At 56.2% G+C, this 22,793-nt stretch overlaps 1 protein-coding gene across 1 annotated transcript; it reads right to left on the bottom strand.

Moving 5' to 3' along the window:
* Window positions 1-8,612: 8,612 nt before the first annotated feature.
* LOC111138909 (natriuretic peptide receptor 1) lies at window positions 8,613-21,693 on the bottom strand. The gene is made up of 22 exons (XM_022490893.1): window positions 20,985-21,693; window positions 20,246-20,445; window positions 19,719-19,832; window positions 19,162-19,297; window positions 18,471-18,562; window positions 17,735-17,870; window positions 17,426-17,510; window positions 16,538-16,658; window positions 15,817-15,891; window positions 15,645-15,722; window positions 15,147-15,251; window positions 14,816-14,890; window positions 14,564-14,720; window positions 14,125-14,280; window positions 13,784-13,952; window positions 12,972-13,118; window positions 12,716-12,839; window positions 12,506-12,574; window positions 12,094-12,268; window positions 11,830-11,928; window positions 9,757-9,848; window positions 8,613-9,570 (listed from the first exon to the last, which is right to left on the bottom strand). The coding sequence occupies exons 1-22, from the start codon at window positions 21,691-21,693 to the stop codon at window positions 9,508-9,510; spliced, it is 3,177 nt and encodes a 1,058-aa protein (XP_022346601.1). The 3' UTR covers window positions 8,613-9,507.
* Between the last annotated feature and the right edge of the window lie 1,100 nt (window positions 21,694-22,793).

The raw sequence follows: 22,793 nt of genomic DNA, 5'->3' as shown, positions 1-22,793 counted from the left end.
AAAATACCTAGTTATTTTTGAAAGATTCTATTTATTTGTCACAGCAGGAGAGCACAAGCAATAGGAGTCGGAGAGGAAGAAGCAGGCTCCCCTACCGAGCATGGGGCCCCATGCTGGACTTGATCCCAGGACCCTGGGACTATAGCCCAAGCAGAAGGCAGTTGCCCAACTGAGCCACCCAGGTACCCCACTAGGTGTAAGTTTTGTTTTTTTTTTAATGTTCTTTTTTTTTTTTTTTTTAAGATTTTATTTATTTGATAGAGATCACAAGTAGGCAGAGAGGCAGGCAGAGAGGAAGGGAAGCAGGCTCCCTGCCCAGCAGAGAGCCTGATGTGGGGCTGGATCCCAGGACCCTGGGATCATGACCCGAGCTCAAGGCAGAGGCTTTAACCCACTGAGCCACCCAGCCGCCCCTAGGTGTAAGTTTAAATGAGGTGAAAGACCTGTACGCTGAAAACTAGAAAATATTGCTGAAAGAAATTAAAAGATAATCTAAACAAATGAAAGACATCCCATGTTCATGGACAGGAAGACTTAATATTATGATGTCAGTAGAACACAAAGCGACCAGTCCACAGATTAATGCAGTCCCTCGGTGTGCCTAGCTGGCTCAGTAGGAAGAGCATACCACTCCATCTCAGGCTTCTGAGTGTCAGTCCCATGCTGGAGGCAGAGATTACTATAAACAAATAGCCCAGCCTTCTGCACCCCACCGCCCAGCAGAGGGCAGCACCTCTGTCTCACTATTCCTCATTTCTGCCTTTTCACTGTTTACTCTTGGAAGTGCTCAAAATAGCAGAGCCTCTCACTACCCCTCATCCCTCTCCCCATTCTCCCTCCTGCTTGTGCTCTTGGTTTCTCAAGAATTTTTTTATTTACTTGAGAGGGAGAGAGAGCACAAGCAGGGGTAGCACCAGAGGGAGAGGGAGAAGCGTGCTTGCCACTGAGCAGGGACCCCAACTCAGGGCTTGATCCTAGTGATGAAGTTCTAGAATCCTGGTGAGGTTCCGTGGGGCAAGGTCCAGAGCCGACTGCTAAGAAAGAATTCTTAAGATGTCTCTGGTGCAAAAAAGTGGTTTATTAAAGCACAGGGACAGGACCTGTGAGCAGGAAGAGCTGCTGCCCCAGGGATGTGAGGAGTGGTCTATTATATACTTGCAAGTTGGGAGGGGCTTAGGGATGGCGTAAGTCTCTAAGGAATTTTGGAAGTAAGGTTCCTAGGACCTTGAGGGGCTAGGTATTGTTTGGGAAAAAGGTTATTTATTACCAGTAATAAAAACCTTCTCCTGAGACCCTTTAGATGTATATCAGTGGGTCATATGCTTGGGAATGATTGTCAACACTATCTTGGAGGTTTAGAGATAAAGTTTCCTGAAGGAATTGTTAAAGTAGACTTACAGGATCCTGGTTGGGGGTAGGAGGTCAGTCAGGCTTGGATTGTCCTTTGCCCTTAGCAAAGCCTCAAGGTGAGGGTAGTTGAGTCCCTAGAGGAGAGTCACTCTGCCTGTTTCAAGGGCTTGTCAGTAGGTAAGGAAATTTAATGATTTTTCTTCTGCCCCTGTTTCCCACATCACTAGCACTCTGGGATCATGACCCGAATGGAAGGCAGATGTTTAATGGACGGAGCCACCCAGGCATCCCCAAAATTGTAAAGTTTGAACACACTTTTCAAAGTTTTAGGGTGTTAGTGACATGCATCGCTGGTGGGTGTGCAGGTTGGTAACCCTCATACTGGGTAACTGGAGTATATACAGAAGCTACAAACACGAATGCCCTTGGACTCAGCAATCCCACTTCTACTAGTCTGTCTTGCAGACACAACACATGGAATATGACATAGATCCGAGGTTACACAGTAGGTATGAGCTTAAACGTTAGAGCATTGTATATGACAGCAGAAGACTGAAAACACGTTAGGTGTCCGACTTTGTTAATAGATTATTACATACTCATAAAATTAATACTATGCAGCTACAAAAATAATAAGGATGCTCTTTCCAACTGATACGGAAAGAGTTCCAAGATACATTATTAAGTGAGCTAAGCAAGGTATTACCTTTTGTGTAGGAAAGGAGAAAATATAATACACAGTGATATGTGCTTATATTCACATTAAAAAGCCCAGGAAGGACCAAGAAGTTAATTAAAGTGCTCACTCATGTGTATGTGAATATAGATGATAATGGGGCAGATGGGAGAGAAACTTTTCATTGCATATCTTTTTATTTTCCCAGTGTAGAAATGCTGACTTTAAAATTAAACTGGTTTAGGGGTCCCCGGGGGCTCAGTCTGTTAAGCGTCTGCCTTCAGCTCAGGTCATGATCCCAGACTAAGCCCTATGTTTGGCTCTCTACTGGCAAGGAGCTGGGCTCCCCCTCAGGCTCCCTGCTGGGTGGGAAGTCTGCTCCCTCTGCCCCTCCCCCTGCTTGTTTTCTCTCTCACTCTCAAATGGATAAATAAAATCATTAAATGTATTTTTGTTTTTATTTTTTAAAAGATTTTATTTATTTATTTGCTAGAGCGAGAGAGCGAGAGAGAGAGCACAAGAGCGGGAGCGGCAGAGGGAGAGGGAGAAGCAGGCTTCCTGCTGAGCAGGGAGCCCAACGTGGGACTTGATCCCAGGACCCTGGGACCATGACCTGAACCTAAGAGGCTCAACCAAGTGACCCACCCAGGCATTCCTAAATAAAATGAAATAAAATAAAAAAAAGGAGAGAAACCCCAAAAACAAAAAAAGTATGTTCTCTCCTGTCAGGAATATACTCAGTTACGTAACATGTATAATTATAAACATATCTTTTTTCTTCTTTGAAAATTGTGCAGGGGCGCCTGGGTGGCTCAGTGGGTTAAAGCCTCTGCCTTTGGCTCAGGTCATGATCCCAGGGTGCTGGGATCCAGCCCTGCTTCAGCCTCTCTGCTCTCTGGGAAGCCTGCTTCCCACCCCCTCCCCCCTCCCCCCTCCCCCCAACTCCCTCCCCCCCACCCCCACCCCTGCCTGCCTCTCTACCTACTTGTGATCTCTATCAAATAAATAAATAAAATCTTAAAAAAAAAAAAAAGAAAGTTGTGCAAAATACAATTTATCATCAGAACTCTTGGTGTAGGGCATAACCCTGTAGCAATGTTACAAATGGCAAGTTTGTGTTTGAAGTTGTAGGCTTTATGCAACCCACTTATTGGTAATAAAAAGTAAGTTTCACTTAACTCCGCTGTAGGAAAGACAGTTATTTTTCTGTTGCCTCCATAGAAAATGATAGTACAAAATCATTGTCATATGAAAAGGCAATCAAAGGATATGCAATGAGAAAAGTAGGAAGTAATATAGACATGCCTCAGTTAATTCATAAAGATACTTTTCTAGGCTGTAATCTGGATATTTGTCAGCTTTTTGACATTTTTAATTTGTTGTAATTTATTTTCACATTCTCATTAAATATTTATTTCATACCTAATTTTGTATTATTTTTCCTTGTATTTTTTTAAAGTAATCTCTGCCCCAAATGTGGGGCTCAAACGCACAGCCCTGAGATCGAGTTGCAAGCTCTACCAACTGAGCCAGTAAGGTGCCCCGTGTTGTTTTTCTTAAGGCTAACCCACCAAACCATAAGCTTTAAGACCCACAAAACCTGGGTCCAGCCTAGCTGGAGGCTCAATGGGGAGGGACTTGGAGGAGACAGGGACTCTGTCCACAGGTATTTTGTTTTGTTTTTAAGATTTTATTTATTTATTTGACACAGAGAGGAACAGCAGGCAGAGGGAGAGGGAGAAGCAGGGAGCCCCATGTAGGACTCTATCCCAGGATTGTGGGATCATGACCTGAGCCGAAGGTTGATGCTCAGCAGACTGAGCCACCCAGGCATCCCAGTGGTATTTTTAAATACAAATATTGTGCTGTGTGTGACATACCCCTCTTATTTCCTACTTTCTGTATGAAAGTTTTGGTTAAATGGGTATTTTTCACTTTAACATTTAACACAAAGTAGGGTGAGAGAGATTTGGATTAACAGCAGCAATGTGAGAAAAACTATGGGTTTGGAAGAGAGGTAGGAAGGGTGGTGCTAGGACCAGTGGAAGAGGTGAGAGGCAGATTGCCTTTTTTTAATGTAAAGAGAGTTGACATCGACACCTGTTAAATAACATTCACATTGTAATGATATTCATCAAACAACTACAATGGCAAGATTTTAATTTCTTGTCTGTACTTCTTTGTATAAGTGTATGCCATTTCTAGTAAACAATGTAGTTATTAGTCTTTTTACTTTTTCTTTTTAATATTTTATTTATTTATTTAACGGAGGTATCACAAGTAGGCAGAGAAAGAAGGGGAGGCAGTCTCCCACAAGAGCCCCATGTGGGGCTTGATCCCAGGACACTGGCATCAGGACCCCAGCCAAAGGCAGACGATTAACCCACTGAGCACCCAGGCAAGCTTTTTTTTTTTTTTTTTAAGATTTTATTTTTATTTATTTATCAGAGAGAGAGAGAGAGCACAAGCAGTCAGAGCAGCAGGTGGAGGGAGAAGCAGGTTACCCTCGGAGCAGAGAGCCCGATGTGGGACCCAATCCTGGGACCCTGGGATCATGACCCGAGCCAAAAGTAGATGCTTAACCGACTGAGCCAACCCTCTTTTTTTTTTTTTTAAGTCTCTATTATATATCGGGCTTTCAAAGTCCCGGTTCAGCTACGGAACTACCTCTTGTCTTGCTTATTTTCTCAACTACCACAGAAGTGGATTAGTTCATCCCGAGCTTCCTAACTTCTATAAAAACTCAGCTGCAGGGTGTCTGGGTGGCTCAGTCATTAAGCATCTGCCTTTGGCTCAGGTCATGATCTCAGGATCGTGGAATGGAGTCTTGTGTGGGGCTCCCTGCTTAGCGGAGAGTCTCTTTCTCCCTCTCCCTCTGCTTGTGTTCTCTCAAATAAATAGAATCTTAAAAAAAAAAAAAAAAGTGACTCCAAGTTTATCAAAACAAAGTACTCCCCAACCTAGCAAGATGTACCTTCCTTAAACGGCAGTTGAAAGGGCTAACCCTAACTCTCTTGTTCATTAAAAAAACAAAACAAAACAAAACAAAGTCAAAAGAAATTCTGATGATTGGAGTATCTTCATCTTTTTTTTTTTTTAAGTTTTTATTTATTTATTTATTTGACACAGAGAGAGAGATCACCAGGAGGCAGAGAGGCAGGCGGGGTGGGGGGTAGGGCTGGGCAGGCTCCCCGCCAAGCAGAGAGCCCAATGGGTAGCTCAATCCCAGGACCCTGAGACTTCGACCTGAGCCGAAGGCACAGGCTTAACCCACTGAGCCACCCAGGCACCCCTTCATCTTCTTATACCAGTAAGATTCTTCTTTTTTTTTTTTTTTAAAGATTATTTATTTGACAAAGAGAGATCACAAGTAGGCAGAGAGGCAGGCAGAGAGAGAGGGGAAGCAGGCTTCCCGGTGAGCGGAGCGGAGCCTGATGCGGGGCTCAATCCCAGAACCCTGAGACTATGCCCTGAGCCGAAGGCAGAGGCTTTAACCCACTGAGCCACCCAGCCGCCCCCAGTAAAATTATTCTAATTACAGTTGTTCAAAAATAGAACGGTCTCAGTTCCAAGTCCCTGAAAGTTTCCCAATAGAACGTGAAAGACAAGCCAGGTATTTTCAGAAGGATGCTGTCCCGGGGACGGCAGTTGGACTGTACAACCTCTACTTTTTCTTCTCTCCCATTTTTAGATCTCATTACACCTCTCATTAAGGGGTCTAATTTTGTGCTGCATTTCACTTCCAAATGTTATCTGCACATCAAGAATGCCTTATATCTAATCCTGGTTTGCATAATGTAGACTCTTCATAACACTAGCAACACTTAACGAGTTCCTGTCACCTGCCAGTCAGCCTTCTAAGCATGTAATGGGAGGAATTAACTCATGTAATCCTCAACCCAGCCCCACAAGGTAGGTCTTACTACGCTCATTCCAGGTTGAAGATTTCGCCCGAGGGTCCACGGATTATGAAGGACAGAGCTGCGGTCTGAATCCAGGTTGGCTGTCTCCAGAGTTAGTCTCTCTCTCTCTTTTCTGTTTTTAAGATTTTATTTATTTATTTGACAGACAAATACCACAAGCAGGCAGAGAGAGGAGAGAGGAGGAAGCAGGCTCCCTGCTGAGCAGAGAGCTGGAAGCGGGGCTGGATCCCAGGACGCTGGGATCATGACCTGAGCGGAGGGCAGAGGCTTAACCCGCTGAGCCACCCAGGCGCCCCCAGAGTTAGTCTCTTAACCAACATGACGCTGCCTCTCACTTGGTAGAGGTTTGAAATTGCTCCGGTTCTGACTGCTGAGATCTGTGTGGCATTTTGGCATGGTTCCAGCCAGCTGGACATAAAAAAGCTGACCCGATCATGGGACCTACCAACAACCAAGGTGTGCCATATGTAGTCCACATCTGAGGGCCAAAGGCAGAGAGTAGTAGGACAGCTGCATCACGTCCGGACGCGGATCACAGCAACTGACAGGTGCACAGGGCTGCGGAACCTGCTGGCCGGGAACGGTTCTTAAAGGGCCAGCAGCCCACCCGTTCATCATCGGTGCCTCCAGTGTGAGGGGAGCCCGGTGGGTGGAGCTTCTTCCTATCGAACCAATTCAGTGACGGGGGTTAACACTACCTGTCAAGTGGGTTCCTGCCCGGCACCTCCTCTCTTCCTGTGGCCTCACCCACCTCTCAAGCACCCTGGCCTCCGCCTCCTGCGACACTATATTCATTAGTATCTCAACCCTTCATCTTGATGGTAAACGCCTCGGCTGAATCTTACTTTTGTTCCAACTCAACGAGATTAAATTTCCCTGGACAGCATTAGGTGGTTTGTTTTGTTTTAATGGTTGATTAATTTATTTTTATAGTCCTATAACTCCCACAATTTCATTAAAAAAATGACTTTCAGGCTGCAAAATGGCCTCTGCTGCTAATTAGATTCCATAGATCTGTCCTGAAAAGGATAAATCATTGAAAAATACATGATTATTACTAAAAGTATGGCTATGTCAGGTCAGTTACCCAAGGTCTTTGACGGAGAGGAGCGGGTGGGGGAAAGCTCAGCGCCTTCTGCCAGCCCTACTTTCTCTTCCAGTCCCCGGCCGCTTGGGCCGGCCCCCACTGCCCCACCGCCGGACCTCGCCGCGCCCCCCTGCCGCCCCCCCTCCCGCGGGGCCTCGGCCGCGCCCCACCCCCCTGGCCGGCGGCGTCACGTGGCGGCTGAGCTCCCCGCGTGCGAGCCTCTGTCCAGCGCCAGGCCCCGCTGGACGCCAGCGATGACGGTTGTTTGTTCGCGGATCGTACTCCGGGGAAAGCCTGCTGCCGCCCCGCACCCCTGCAGCCCCGCTGCGCAGGACAACCCCGGAAACCGGCCTCCCGTGGGCGGCCCTCCCCCGCAGACCCCTCCCCTCGGCGATGGCTTTCCCAGGTGTTCCCGGCCCCGGGGCCTCCCCCAGAAGCAAGTCGCCCCGGGGGTGGGGGTTCTCGAGCCGCAGCAGCCCCGGGCGGCCCGCGCCTGTCCTCGCGCCCCCCGCCGCGGCCCCCGCCCCTCGAGCGCCCGCGCTGGAGCCAGGCTGCCCCGGAAGGATCTGACCGGCCACTTCCTGCAATTGTCTCTCTGGACGCCGTCCGCGGGCGGCCAGCGCTCCCCGTCGCCCTCCCGGAGCCCGGCCTCTCGGCCGTTCCCGCCCCCCAGCTCGGCCCGCAGCGCCGCGCTCCTGCGCCGCCCTCTCCGCAGCCGGCCGCGGGGGACCGGGGGTGGAGGCGGGGCCGGGCGTGCGCGGGCCCCGGGGCCACCCGCCGGCCCGGGGCGGAGGCGGACGCGGGCAGCCGCGCTCTGGCTCCCAGCAGGTCGAGTCTGAGGGGCCGCCCGGCGTGGGCTGGGGGCCGCCCGGCGTGGGCTGGGAGCACTGCCCAGCGCGGGAGGGGGCACGGCTTGCCCCTCCGCGCAGACCCCCCGCCCCGTCCTGGTCCCTCGGGGCGCGCGCTCCAGGAAGAGGCGCAGGGAGGTCGGAGGAGGGGCCTGTCTGCACTTGATGGATGGCACTGGAGAAATGTCTGGCACTTTCTTTCCCCGTGGGGGAGGTGAGGCTGCGGCCACCTCCCCCCCGCACTCGTTCGCATTCCTGCCAGCCTGCTCAGGAAGGGCTTGGGTGGGGCTGCGGCAGGGCGAGATGGGAGTCATCTGGCAAACTCTCCCTCACACGGGCTTACACCGGCGTGGGAGCGGAGGGGCAGGTGGACAGTCCAAACCGCAGCCGGGGTGAGAGGGCCCATCCATGCTTCCTGGCTCCCAGGCCTCCCCAACGCTGGGCGGTGTAGCAGTGCTCAAGCTGCTGTGGTCCGCAGACCCTGGGAGTCCTCAAGACCCTTCCAGTCGTCGGACGAGGTCAAGACCCCGCACAATCCTGCGAATACTTTGTGACTTGACAGGCACACTGACAGCAGGAAGGCAATGGGGGAAACTGCTGTGTCTTAGCAGAAACCAAGGCAGCAACGCCGAATGACTCATTGTATTCTTCATTACCACACACTGGCCGGGGAAGAAAATAAAAATTAAAAAGCCAGTTTTTACTAAGAATGTCCTTGACAAAAAATGTGAACATGTGATTGGTTTATTATAGTTATTTAAATGCGTTAATAAGGACTTGTTTTAATTTCTAATATGGTATACATCAATAGATTTAACCCACATAAATGAAAACTCTTTGAGGTTCTCAATAATTCTGAAGGATGTAAACAGGTCCTTGGACCAGGAGTGTGAGTACTGCTCGGGGGAAGTCACAGGCTGTCAGGTAGCTGAAGGGGGACTGAGGCCCTTTGCAGATACTGTATTCCCAGCTTGAGAAGTGGTCTTATTTGGAGTAAAGGGGGGAACCACAGCTATGTTTTCTGGGAAGCCACTCTCCTTCCAGAGACATTCACTAGAATACAGATGTGAATGGCCTCTGCTCGCAAGGGAGACAAGACATACAGGCCCACAGCCCCTCCAAGCTGCCCCTCTCCCCTGTGTACTGGATCCAGTGTTGGGGGCGGAGGGGGACACAGGTGTGTTTGTGGCCCAAGTGGAGTAGGCCTAGACGTGGATTCCCCTCATGGCCTTTTCCTGTTGCCTCTAAGGTGGCTCTTCCCCCTCCCCAAAGAAGTCACAGTGTACCAAGTTTGACAGAGTGCGGGGGACAGGATCCAGGAGTCCACACCCTAGCCTGGCCTGAGTCAGGATGGACAGTGGGTACACTTGTCTCTGTGTGTGCCACTGGGCATGACTGTGTGCTTTGGTCCAGTTCCATGAACTCCCAAGTTCTCCCCAACACCAGTCCTCCTGCATAGGTTGTATCTGGTGTCTCCACTGGGTTAGCACATCCGAGTTGTTCAACTACTTCTCCGATCCTTTGGCAATGGCAGGGCTGCTGTGGGTGAGGCTGAGGTCTGGCACCTCTCTGTTACCTTTGGCACAGGGAAGGGGGGTGTGGAAGGCCAGGAGGGGAGGCAGGTCAGCCTCGAGTGCTACTCCCCCGCTCCCCGAGGAGCCAGTAGGTCCGAACTTTGCCTTTGCCCTGGAGGGAAAAAGAAGAGGCAGTTGGGATGGGGAGTAGCACACCTTACCCACTTACCCAAATGAGAGGAGAAGCTTAGGGATGGGAGTGGGTTGGCTGCTTAAGAAAGGGCCTGGGGGAGGATAACCCCCCCCCACCTCCCCAGGACTCCAGGGGATGGCGAGGGCAAGGGGCTTTCTTCTCTACCTTCATTTCTACATCTCCTCGGAGCTCCAGCTCAAAACCACCAAACTCTTCTAGGACAGCCTTGGTCTCAGAAGACAAGTGGATCTTCAGGGCTGGGAAGAATAAGGGAGAAGAAGGGAAGGTGGGGTATGGAGAAATAGGAGCAGGGAAATTGGGAACTGCAGGGCTAGAAGGGTGCTCTTCTTCCTTTCTTTTGGTCTAGAAAGCCTCTGAATTCAGAGTTCCACCCCTCCATTTGGAGTGTGACCATACTGGCCTCTCCCTTAGAATTCGAGACTCTATTGTCCGACACCCGTAGCCACTAGTCACCTGTGGCCATTTATATTTAAATCATTTAAAACCAGGGGTGCCTGGGTGGCTTAGTCAGCTAAGTGTCTGAGTCTTGATTTCAGCTCAAGCCATGATATCTGTGTTGTGCGTTCAAGACCCGCACGGGGCTCCACACTGGGCATGGAGCTTAATATATATATATAAAAAACCTGGGTCGCTGGAGTGGCTCAGTCAGTTAAGCAGCTGCCTTTGTCTCAGGTCTTGATGTCAGGGTCCTGGGGTTGTGTCCCCACATCAGGCTCCCTGCTCAGTAGGGAGTTTGCTTCTCCCTCTTCCTCTGCCTCTCCTCCTTCTGGTTCTTTCCCCCACCCCTTGTGCTCACTCTCTCTCTCTCTCTCAAATAAATCACTAAATCTTACCAAAAAAGTGGTCAGTGCAACTGAGGCACTGAATTTTTAATTTTTAGTTTTAATTATTTTTTTAATTTTTTAAAAAGTTTTTATTTATTTATTTGACAGACAGAGATCACAAGTAGGCAGAGAAGCAGGCTCCCTGCTGAGCAGAGAGAGAGAGAGTGTGAGTGCATGAGCACAGGAAGGGGCAGAGACACTCTCCTGCAGACGTCCCGCAGAGCAGGGAGCCTGACTCAGGTCTCCATCCCACAACCCTAAGATCAGGACCTGAGCTGAAATCTAGAGTCAGATCTTGTTAAGTCCTTGTTAGGAGCATTAAATTTAATGCTCACGAAGTCTTTAAACAGAATCTGGCGCACAGGAAGCACTCTGTTAAGTGGTTGCTGTGACTCTTGTTGGACTCAATACTCATTTTAGGGCTGAGAAAACGGAGGCCTAAGGGAGGAGATACGCCCCACCTGCGAGGTCAGATCTAGGCTCCTACTCCTGAGCTGGTATCCCCCACACTTCTCTTGAACTTGCCCTGCCGCTCCTGGTCTGTAGCATAGTGGTCTTGTTGAGTCCTTGAACCATTTCCGAGAACAGGCTCCTTGAAGACTGACCTCAGGGAGGGGCTTTCTCCTCCTGGCTGCCCAGGCGGTGCCCAGGGAGTGTCTGCTGAGCCAGAGCCCTTGGGGCTCCCAAGTAGCCCTTCTCCTGCCTTGAGGCTTGGATGGGGTCTGCATGAGGCGCCTCCAGTGGGTCTGGGTCGTCTTAGCACCCCGAGGCCCAGCACTTGGCAGTCACTCAGTACAGGTCTACGGAGTTGATTCGAGTATAGCAGGAGGTAGAAGACAGCCGGAAGCAGGACTGGGGAAGAGGGAGGGTTAGCACGCACTAGGTGCCTAATGAGAGGAGGGCCTGTGCTGGCTCTTCCACAGCCCTGAGACAGGTGTCACTTTGCAGATAAACAGCTGAAGCTCAGAAAAGTCGAGTGACAGTTATAACCTGGTCGTGTCATTTGGGTTTCACACATAACTCTTGTAAGGTACGTCTCTTATTCTCATCTTACAGAGAAGGAAATCAGAGGCTGGAAGCAGACTGACTCACAGCTGTGTGGGTTGTGGAGCTGAGATTCCCACCCCAGCGGCTGCCCGAAGCCCTCCAGCACATTCCAGAGGGCTCAGAGGCACCGAAGGGCAGGCTCCCCTTGGGGAACTGCTGAACACAGGCCGGAAAGACTTCGAAGCACTTGGCAGGAGGGGGCTGGCTCTCTGACAGGACTGGAGGTGATGGGCCCACACGGAAGCCCAGGCCAGGTGCCAGCGCCCTGGGTGGGGTGCCAGCCCGAGGGGCTTTCCTCCCCACCCCCCCACCCGCCCTCTCCGGCCGCCCGGGGCAGCTGCCTCACCTTCCCCGTTAGACTCCATTCTGGAGGCGGTGTTGACTGTGTCTCCAAAGAGGCAGTACCGGGGCATCTTCAGCCCGACCACACCGGCGCACACGGGCCCTGCGGGGAGTGCAGGGTGGCAGCCGGGTCAGAACGCATGGTGGTTGCTGGGCAGGGCAGAAGCGGGACCGAGGCCCTTTGGGACCAGGTGTGTGCGTGTGTGATGGGGGCGGTGAGGGGGGCCGGCTTGGGGACAGTCCCGCCCCCCCGGGGGGTCCCCCTCACCTGTGTGGATGCCGATCCGCAAGCGCAGCTCCTCCTGCGGCCTATGGCGGATGCGGAAGGAGCGCACGGCGTCCAGCAGCGCCAGCGCCATGCGGGCCACCTCCCGGGCGTGCAGCAGCCCGTTGCGCACGGGGAGCCCCGACACCACCATGTACGCGTCGCCAATGGTCTCCACCTGCGGGGGGCCGCCCGGGATGCACACCCTGAGCGCCGGGGGCTGGGCCGGACCTGGTGCCGCCCGCACACTGTGGGCCCTGTCTGTGTTTCCGCGCCCCCGTCCCCTGCGTCCTTGCTCTGCCTGGTCCTGGGGCTCCAGGTAACAGTCTCTGCCCGGGTTTCATGGGCCCCTCTCTGGACGCTCTCTGGCGTTCTGCCCTTCCCCGTGCTCTGACCCCGTCCATTACCATCTCACCTTGTACACATCAAAGTTATCTATGACGGCATCGAAGCAAGTGTACAGGTCATTGAGTAGGGTGACCACCTGGAAGGGAAGAGAAGCCAAGGGGGGTAGGGAGGAAGGTCCCCCCGCTGGGACCGAGTGGGAGCAGTGGAACCAGCAGGCAGGTCTGACGGGGCGGAGCTGCGAGGCCAAGCACACGGGCCTGGTTTCCAGGGGCCTCACCTGCATGGGCGTGCTCTCTGCCGACAGGGCCGTGAAGCCCACGATGTCACTGAAGTAGATAGTAACACTGTCGAAGGCTTCTGCCTGGACCGTCTCCCCACGCTTCAGCTGCTCAGCCACGGAGCTGCGGGGTCAGGGACGGGGTGGGATGGATCAGAGCATGAGGTGGGGGGATCAGAGCATGAGGGTGGGGGGGATCAGAGCACGAGGTGGTGCGGGGGGCGGGGCACGGGCGAGGCCTGGCCTGGGCCCTCACTGCGGCAGAATCTGGTAGAGCAGGGCCTCGGCTCTGCGCTTCTCCTCCAGGTAGGCCTGGGTCCGCTCCTCCACCAGCCCCTCCAGGTTGTTGGCGTACTGCTCCATGCGCGACAGCAGGTTGTCCAGGATGTTGCTGCTGTTCTCTCTGAGGCCGGGGTGGGGGTACGGGGACGCAGTGAGAGAGAAGCAACCCGTCGAGCACCCCCCCCAAGCCCTGCCGTGCCCACCCTGGCACTCACCCTTCTCAGGATTCATGTCAGCCCACCCCCCAAGTGCGGTGGGGTCCCCGGAGAGGGTTGGGGTTGGGGAGCCTGGCAGGATGGGTGTGCCGGGGGAAAGGGCAGGAGGAAAGTTCCATTCATCTCTGAGACCCCAGAGTCCGGCCTGGAGAAACCTTGGCTCCTTTGTTCATCTTTGTTGAAGACAAGCAGGTTAGAAGGAGGCAGAGGAGGTGGAGAGGTGGAGGGTGGACACACAGGCCCGCAGAAGGGCGTGGGGAGGGGTTGCTGGGGCATACTGCGGCAGGGAGGGCCAAGGGCTGGGGTGGGGGCCCCTGTGGAGGGCTGGGAGGCCGGAAGCCTGTTAGTTCTGCTCTGCTGCAGAGGAGGGGCTGGTGGGGGGCAATGTTGGTGTGGGGAGGGGCACAAGAGGTTGGGGACAATGGGACAGCCAGGCCAGGCAGCGCTCCTAGAGAGGGGCCTGTGGGGGCCGGGAGGTTGTGGGGGCGGGCTGGGGCGGGGGAGGCTGTGGGGGTGGGGGGCTGTGGGGGGGTGGGCTGGGGCGGGGGAGGCAGGGGAAGGCGCCAACCACCTGTTGAACGTGCGCAGCATCAGGCGAACCTGCTGGAAGGACGGCCGCTCCTGCGGCTCCTCCGCCCAGCACCGCTGCATCAGCAGGCCCAGCTCCTCCAGTCCGCTCTGCAAGGCCAGGGAGGGCCGGAAGGGGGGTTGCTCCCCCCGGGTCACGCGCTCCACGATCTCTGCGCAGTGGGGAAAAGAGGGGCTGAGGGGAGGGTCCCGCCAAGGGCCAGAGAGAGCCGGTGCGGAGGGTAGGGCGGGAGCGGGCCCGGGCGGGGAGGGCATGATTCGGAGTCCCTGGCACAAAGGCTGGTGCAATTGGGGCAGGGCTAGGGGGCAGCAGGGGTCTCTCACCTTTGGGGCTGAGGTCCAAACCTTCCACGTGGAAGACACCGCTCCTTAGGGCAATCTCCTGAAGGATGATCCCGAAGCTGTACACGTCCCCTGCCTGGGAGCCCCGGGCAGGGGGTGAGGCCATTCGCAGGAGCTCAGGGGCTGTCCACAACTTTTCTGCAGGTCAGAGGTCAGGAGTCATGGGGTGAAGGGCCTTAAAACTAAGGGGTGGGGGAAGCAAGGTCCTAGAAGATGCAGCCGGAGTGACCTGGAGACATCACACCGAGTGGTACAGGGAAGCCTCGGGACCACTGTGTCAGGCTCCCCTTTGCACTGGAGGATGAACTGAACCCGGAATCAGGAAAGGCCTGCTGAGCCCTAGAGAAGCCAGACATCAGGCCTCCTGCTGGGCTGGGCTTGGGAAGTGGGGGAGGGTCTTAGGGTTAGGGTTAGGGCTCACTGGCATAGAGGGTGTGGCCTTGCTCTGGTTCTGGGTCCCTGAAGCTTTCCAGCCCAAAATCAGTGATCTTGAGCACGAAGCGCCCGTCTACCACGCAGTTGGATGACTTGAGGTTGCCGTGGGAGCAAATGGCCCCACTGTGTAGGAACAGCATACCCTGGGGAATTGGGGGAGGCAGAGGCCTTGGTATCAGCGGGACCTACAACTGAGGCTGGGGAGAAGCATGCTCGGCCCCTCCCCCACAAATCCCACCTTGACGATGTCACTGGTGAGAGAATACCGGAACATCCAGTCTAAGGTGATGCTCTCGTTTTCCAGAATGTCCTGCTGGGCAGTGAGAGTCAGGCATGAACCCTGGGGACTCCAGGGTGGGTTCGGAGGCCGACTGACACAAACCCGCACAGCAGGACAAAGCCTTGGATTTACTCCAGTGCATCTGCACACCCCCCACCCCTGCCCCCAGCATTTTACAGATTAGACAAATAAAGGTCAGAAAGCGGGAGAAGCTTGCCTGGGGTCATGGCCAGTGGGGGACAGAAGCAGGGCTAAACCCAGATCTGCTGACAGTCCTTGTCCCCCTCACCTGCAAACTCCCACGGGGACAGTACTCTGTGAGGATGCAGATGTTGGGGGGGTCAGTGCAGGCACCCACAAACCTGGTCAGGTGTTCATTCTGTACATCCCGCATCTGGACGTGATAGCCAGTATCAGAAACCCGGCAGAGACCTCGCTCCTCACCAGGTGCCCCCCGCCCATTCAGGGACCCCCTCAGTCTTCTTAAGGCCCTGTTCACTCTGCAGACAAAGTCTAGGACCTTGGTGATTCCCACCTGTGCTCTGAAGAACACTCCCGCCTCCCCCAGAATGTGCTCCCTGCTCACTCTGCCTCCTAACCCCTCCACCCCCCAGGGGCATCCAGTACAGCCCCTCAAGGACCCCCTCCAGGGTTCCTCCACTAGTCTCTTCCCTCATTTAGGACCCTCTCCCCTGCGCACAATATGCAAGGGTCCATTCCTTTCCTGGGATACCCTGTCGCCCTCCCATGACCCTCCCGTGGCTGCCGCCTCACTCCCCCACATTACATGCTTCAGTTCAAACAGGACTTTTCGCGTCAGCTCAATGCGCTTACGATTCACACGTTTCACGGCCACGAGGTTGCCCTGGGCAAGGAAAGGAGGATGTCACCGAGTTGGCCCTGTGGTGGGGACCGCCCTGTGCCCTGCCCCAAGGATGGCAGTCTTTCCCCTGGCCCACCTTATAATACGCTGTCCTGGCAAACACTTGGAACTGGCCCTCTGTGGTCAGCAAGGAGCCGTAATTGGAACCTCTCTGGAAGGATGGAGAGCAGGAGGGGTGGTCCCGCTGCGAGCCTCACTGCAGGTGCCGTTCTCTGACCTGGTGGCCAGAGCTCTGCCCCGCCTTAGCTTGGTGTCAGCCTGCTTCTCTCTCCACATCATAAAATCCTTCTCTGGTTTCTTCCTTTTTTTTTTTTTAAGATTTTTATTTATCTAGTTATTTATTTATATTTTTTAAAGGTTTTCTTTCTTTATTTGACACAAAGAGAGAGAGAGAGAGAGAGAGCGCGCGCAAGTAGGGACAGAAAGATGAAGGAGAAGCAGGCTTTCCACCAATCTGGGAGCCTGATGTGGGGCTCGAGCCCAGGATCCTGGGATCATGACCTGAACTGAAGACAGATGCTTAAAGACTCAGCCACCGAGGCGCCCCTTTTTATTTCTTTTTAATATGTATTTTCCCGTACACTATTTCTGAATCTTGAAAGCCTCCTCTGAAGGAGGCTCTGTGGGCATAATTATGATTTGAGGTCCTCTCAGAGGGTCAGTGAGACTCACCTTAGGACACACAGCAAGTGAAGGCTGAGCTGAGACTAGAACCTTGCCCTGGGCCCCAGCCCCCAGGCACTGTCCCCGAGCCCCACACCCCGCCCTCCTACACCTTCCCCTAACCCTGCTCTTACCCCACTCAGGGTCAGCCGACTGCCCGCGCTCCGGAGATGCCGGTCCAGACTGCTGGGCTGGACGTCTTCCCAGCGCACCCGCCACAGCTCTGAGGCCAGTTCCTTCTCCAGCTGCATCTTCCTGAGGCAGTAGACCTCTCTCTGAACCCACGTCCGATCCCCTGGCCCTGGGCGGGGCAGCTGAGCGGCCCCTCCTCTGAGCCCTGGGACCACCGCAGGTGCTGACGGCGGTGGGGGACAGGGGAGTCCCCTCCTCTATCAGCTGAGAGTCAGGGGGTGTGGGGCAAGTCCTGCCTGCCCCACGGGGACCTTGGGCAGTCACTTCATGTCTCTGAGCCTCATGTCCTTATGTCCAAGTGTCCTGATTTGGGGACTGGTGACCTCGACATTTATTTCAAAGCATTGTTGTAAGAATGAAAAGAAAACAGCGTGTGGCAGCGTCTGGCACATAGTCTCGGCTCAGCCAGCACTGATCTTCCCCTCCCTGCGTTAATGTCTGCATTTCATTTCGGCTTCCCACTGGAAGGCGGGAGTGGGGCTCCCTCACTTCTCTCCCATGCTCTGGGTTCAGCACCCCTGCTCAACAGACTGGGCCCACTGCCTCAGGGCCACCATTCCCCATCAGGTCTGCACATCTGACGGAAGGAGCCACCAGCCCCCAGGCCAGAACCCACAGGCCTGTGATGCCCAACCGCTCTGCTCTTCCCTGATCTCCCAGTCCCTTCCAGGCCCTCCTTCTCTCCTTCCTGTGTCCTCCGGCTTTCTAGCCTCCTTCCTTCCTCATCTCCTGTGACCTTCCCTCACTGTCCTGCTTCTCTGCCCCCTTCCCTCCAGGTCCCTGCTGCTTCCTCCACTAGTCTCACTCCCCACCCTCATCCCAAGACTCACCTGTATATGAAGAAGGAGACAGTCAGAACACTGAACAGGGAGAGGCTGCCCACCAAAGCCAGCACTTCCAGGGTGGAAAAGTGATCTGCACAAGAGTCCAGGTTCCAGCAAGAGAGATTTGGGTTAGAGAGCAGGAGGAAGAAACTTCGAATAGTTAATCAGTGAACCAGGAAGATGGAAGCAGGGAGGAAAAAGGCAGGAGGACTGTCTTCAGAAAACCCTCAGTGTGGGAGAGGGGCACCTGACTCCTGAAGCGGGGGAGAGACTGTCCGTCTCCAGGTCGCAGGCCTGAAGGCAAGAGGCAGTCACCTTGGTTGCAAGCTGGGTCCTCGTTGTCAAAGCCACATTCGGGGGTGTCAGGAGGAGGGTGCCCCAGGGCCCAGTTCAGTTTGCGCCCCGGCACAGCCATCAGCTCCTGGGAAGTCCCATTGTAGTTCAGAACAACCTGCGGGAGGGCAGCAGTGGAGGCGGGCGAGGTCTGGGGTGCCGCCTCCTGTCCCCGGGGGGAAGGCTGCCTCCCCACCCACCCCAAGTGGGCTTTCTAAAGAAAACTCCATGCAGAACCCCAACTTGACATTCAGGGAGTTTATAACCTTGGGCTGAAGCACATACGAAACAGGAAAAGGCAATGTTCTCAGTCCACACTCCCAGGCCTAACGCATGTATCCCTTCTCCAGGAAGTCTTCCCTGGATGCTCTGCTCCTCAGGGCTTGTAGCCCCAATTCCTTCCTGTCCCTACTGAACGTAGAGAGCTATATGGCCCCCAGATCAGCCTGTCTCTGGGGGAGAGGGTCCTGCCTGTCTGAGGAGACATGGACTTCCTGAGGGTAGGGCCGTGCACCCTCCTCACACATGGGGTTCCCCAAGGGCAATGCCTATGAGTCCCTGTCATTCTGGCTGCTCCCCTGGACCGGAGCTGGGTCTCTCATCCAGGGCTCTCCAAAAGTGACGAATGAGCAGAAATGCCCTGGCACAGCTGTGGGGGAAGGCCGGAGGACAAGAGGTCAGTGCCAGCTGGCACCGTCTTCTGGGGGCATAACCTTACCCTGAAAGTGCCCGTCTCAGGATGCATATCCCAGAGGGAGAAGTCGGTCTCCCGATCTCCATTGCTGTCCATGTGCAGGTATCCTGCCACACCTGGGGCATGGGGAAAGAGGGCTGTTTGGACAGAGTGCCAGCTCAGCACTCTCCCCTGGGTCTCTCTCCCTCGGCCGTCTTTGCCTTGCTCTCCAAACACGCGCAATAGCAACAACGTGTTCACAACGTGTGTAATGACAAAAGGGACATATGTATCACACACGCAATAGCAACAACATGTTCACAACGTGTGTAATGACGAAAGGGACGTATGTATCAGCAGTAGGAATGACTGAAGTTGCATACATAGAAGGACTTTTTTTTAAAGATTTTATGTATTTCCTGGAGAGAGAAAGCAAGAGACAGCATGAGCCGAGGGGGAGGGGCCACGGAAGAGGGAGAAGCAGACTCCCCACTGAGCAGAGAGCCCTGGCTGGATCCTCAGGGCCTGATAACCCAGACTGAACTACCCAGGCGCCCCACTTAGGTGGCCTTCTTGAGGGAGCTAGGGAAGTGGGGAAGGAGGCCTAAGGGAAGCTGTGGAGCTTCCTTATATAAGGACAGGCATGGATGAGTAACACCCCCACCCCTCGGCATCTCATGGCCTCCTGCATGGGGCGCCCAAAGGTAGCCTATCTCTGTCACCTCCAGCCCCTGACCTTGGAAGCTCCGGTTCCACATCCGCTGGGTGACAGCCTCCCCATCCATGACAGTTCCCCCGTGTGCCAGAGTCTCTGTCACTGCCTGGACATAGAGCAGGAGCCCGTCGTGGAAGGCTGCTGGGATGGTGTTCACCTGTGGTGGTGAGCAGAGCTTGGCTGGGGTGGGATGTACGAGGGGTGCTGAGTGGGGCATCGTGGAGGAGGAGGAGGAGATGGAGGGTCCTGGGAGCTCGGAGGGGGGCAGGAGAAAACACCTCCACAGGACAGAGATTTTTCTACTTAAAAGATGCCTCTACCAATCCCTCTGCTTCCGAATCCTGCTAGGCAGGTAGGGCAGAACATGTCATCCTTATTTTACTGCGAGGATCTGAGTTTCAGAGGCTGAATAATTTGTCATTGCCCCTCTTGGTCATCCTGAGAAGTGGGGACTGGGGGAAGGGGAAGCATGGGAGGCCTGGGCATGCAGAGATGGCTAAGAGGACAGGCAGGCTGCTGGCAGAGGGCCAGGGTGGGGGCTGGATGTCCATGCTGGAAGGTCCCAGGATCCTTCCTACCAGGCCATCCTCCACTGTGAAGTTGAACTGCTCACGGGCCAAGTGTTTTAGCCGCTGCAGGAATTCCAAGTACTCGGGGTTACCGGGCTCTTTGTACGTGATGATCTTGGCAGCCTGAGGAAGGGGTCAGTGGAGCGGGGGAGCTGGGAGCTGATCCAGTCCTCCCAGTACCCTGGGGCCCACCTCCCCCAGTGCATCTCTGCTTCGCTCAAGGTCAAAGTGGGTGGGCTCCATGTCATGTGTGAGCAGGGGACCCCGGTGAATGACTTCTTGAGTTCTGCTAGTCTGTGCTATTGGAACGCTCTCCCAACCCAGGCCCATTCGCTCATCTTTTTAGCCTCCTGGCTCTGAAGTCTCCCAGCCCTCCAGCCACCCCTCACCCCCTCCTGCCCTTCCTCACCTGCCTCCCTGAGCAATCAAGAGCCTCTTTTCTGGAATCCCTTCAGACCCTGGGGAACCCAATGCCCAGAAACTGGGTGCCACCAGCTCCAAGTCCCACTGCCTGGGCTTACAGCCTAGACACTCACCTGAAAGGCCCGGTGGGCACTGATATCCTGCCCATCCCCCCTCTCCCAGGGCCTATGGGGAGCAAGGCCGTGTGCACCTTGCAGGCTTTGTCCAAAGAGGTCCAGGTGGAAGAACACGTAGTCTTCCCCACTTAGACCAGCTTCCATGGCCAAAAGCATCAGAGTTCTGAAGGCATCTGGGGAGCTGCATATGTAGATAACTGGGGAGGAAGGGGGTGGTCAGAAAGAGAGAGAAGCTGGATCCCCGCGGAGTGGGAAGGAGGAACTCGGGGAAGGAAGTTCACGACTCCACGCTGGTCTAGGCCGAGGCTGAAGGAAGGTGGAGAGGGCTGGGAGGAGTCGGTGGGCGGGCATGAGGGAAGGAGCCGAGACAGGGAGAGCCAGCAAAGCGGAGCCAAAGGTGGGGAAGGTGGGGTGAACCCGGGAGGGAGAGGAGGAGGCGGGCCCGCTGGAAGGGGGACTGGAAGGGGAGAGGGAGTGTGGAGGAGAACATGGAGGGGAAAGGCTGCCGGGAGGCGACCGAAAATGGAGGAGGAGAGGAGGGCTGGGCATGAAGCCGGGGACCCACTAAGAGTCAGGTAGCCGCAAGCATTTCGGCGGGAGGGAGCGGTGGCAGGCGGGCGGGGGCGTGTGGGAGCTCAGGACCGTGGCGAGAGCCGGCGGAGGAAGAGAGAGGAACGGAGCCTCCGGCCGAGGCTGCGCGGGAGTGGGGGAAGACCCGCCCGCGCCGCCCCCTCACCTCGGCCTTTGCGCCTCACGGTCCGCAGCAGCAGGGTATAGTGGTCAAGGTCGCCCTCGGCGAACTCCAGGTGGTCCACGGTGATGTTGAGGCGGTCGCGCACGCGCATGTACAGCCCTTCCACCACGAAGAAGCAGGGCTGGTCGTCGCCCGGCCGGTAGGCGTAGAGCACCAGCGCCCGGCGCTCCCAGCCCAGCCGTCGGTGCAGCGCCGCCACCAAGTCGCCCAGCTTGGCGTGGCTGGGCCCGGCGCGCGTGGTCAGCGCGTACTCGTCCTTGGCCCCGAAGCCCAGCGCGGGGGCGCCGGCGGTCAGCAGCGGCACCCGCCAGTGCGCCGTGAAGCGCCCCACCGGGGCGGCCGCGTACACGCACCCGGGGCCCAGGAACACCGCGGGGCTGTGCTCCCACTTGAGGTCCACCGCGGCCAGGGGCGCGGCGGTATCGGAGCAGACGCCCCTCGCGTCCTCGCTGCTGCCCAGCACGGTGCGCACCGTCCAGCCGGGCAGCAGGTCAGGCCGCGCTCGCACCCCGGCCAGGGCCAGCTCCACGGCCGGTCCCACGCGCGCCCACGACCACGGGTACGAGGTGTTGGCCAGCGGCAGCACCACGGCCACCGTCAGGTTGCCCGCGTGGCCGCCCGGGAGCAACGGCAGCAGCGGCAGCGGGAGCAGGAGCAGGAGGGCTCCGGCGGGGCGGCCGGGGCGCAGCATGGCTTCAGCCCGCGGCTCGGCGGGCGGGCGCTGCCCCTCTGGCCTCTTCGGGGCCCTGCGGCTCAGCGGCCCGTCGCGGGCATCGGGCTGGGCACGCCGCCCCCTCCCGCCGCGTGGCTCGGTGTCGGCGGCGCGAGGGGCGCGTGGCGGGCGCGGCGGGGCAGGTGGGCGCCGGCAGCCGAGCGCGGGCGACCGCGCGCGGGCGCGTGTGTGTCAGGAGGAGCCGGCGTTCGGGGGAGAAGGATGCGAGAGGGCGCGAGGGAGGGGCGGGGAGAGGAGTGTTTGTGTGCGCGCGTGAGCGCCTGGCCCGGGAGGGTGCCAGCAGGGGCGTCCGGCCGTCCGGGGGGAACGGGGGAGGTCCTGAGCCGAGCTCCGAGCCCTTCCTCCCGCCGCTTCCCCTCCCAGACTCGGCGACTGGCGCTTTAACCCCTTCGTCCCCTCCCCGAAGTCGCGGACAGGCCCGCGCCCCCAGCCCGCGGGCTCTCCCCCGAGACCCTCCGCGCCTTCCTCTTCCGAGAGCGGCGCCCGCACAAGAGGCTTCCGCGCTGGGATCGCGAGCGGGACCAGAGACGCGCGTGGGGCCCGCGGGGGCCCTTTTGCGCCCCACCTCGTCCCTCCCCCTACCTGGTTCCGTTTGGGGAAGAGAGCTGTGCGGACGCGGGGTCTTGGCAAGAAGAGGTGCGAGTGGACGGAAGTGTGTGTGTCTGGGGGTGGACGGGAGGGCGGCGGGTTTCTGGAAGGGCGTTAAAGTAGGTGAGCCCAGGGTCCCCGTGACCCAGTCCATCCAGGACCGCCCCCGCCCCCACCTTCCAGATTGAGCGGATTCTTGGAGAAAATGGGCCCAGTGGAAGGGCGGAGTTAACCCTTTAGTTCCCAAACGGTTATAGGAGGGGGGAGAGAACGTGCGGTGGCTGGAGTGGGGAGGAGGAAGGGTGGTGACCTCGGGGCCGCTCCCGGAAGGTAAGCGTGAGTTTGCTTCGGGTTGAGGGGGATTGTTCAAATGGGATTTGCGGTGACGGTGGGAGATGGTGTTGGCAAGGACCGGTGAAGGCGTCCACTGGGGAGAGGGTCTGGGTGAGTGGGGAGGGTGGTCCTTGACC

The sequence above is a fragment of the Enhydra lutris genome, unplaced genomic scaffold (assembly GCF_002288905.1).
Source record: "Enhydra lutris kenyoni isolate GAN:26980312 unplaced genomic scaffold, ASM228890v2 scaffoldscaffold94, whole genome shotgun sequence".
In the NCBI taxonomy this organism is placed as follows: domain Eukaryota; kingdom Metazoa; phylum Chordata; class Mammalia; order Carnivora; family Mustelidae; genus Enhydra; species Enhydra lutris.
The sequence above is the reverse complement of the archived record's forward strand: the minus strand, read 5'-3'. Positions and strand labels throughout refer to the sequence as shown.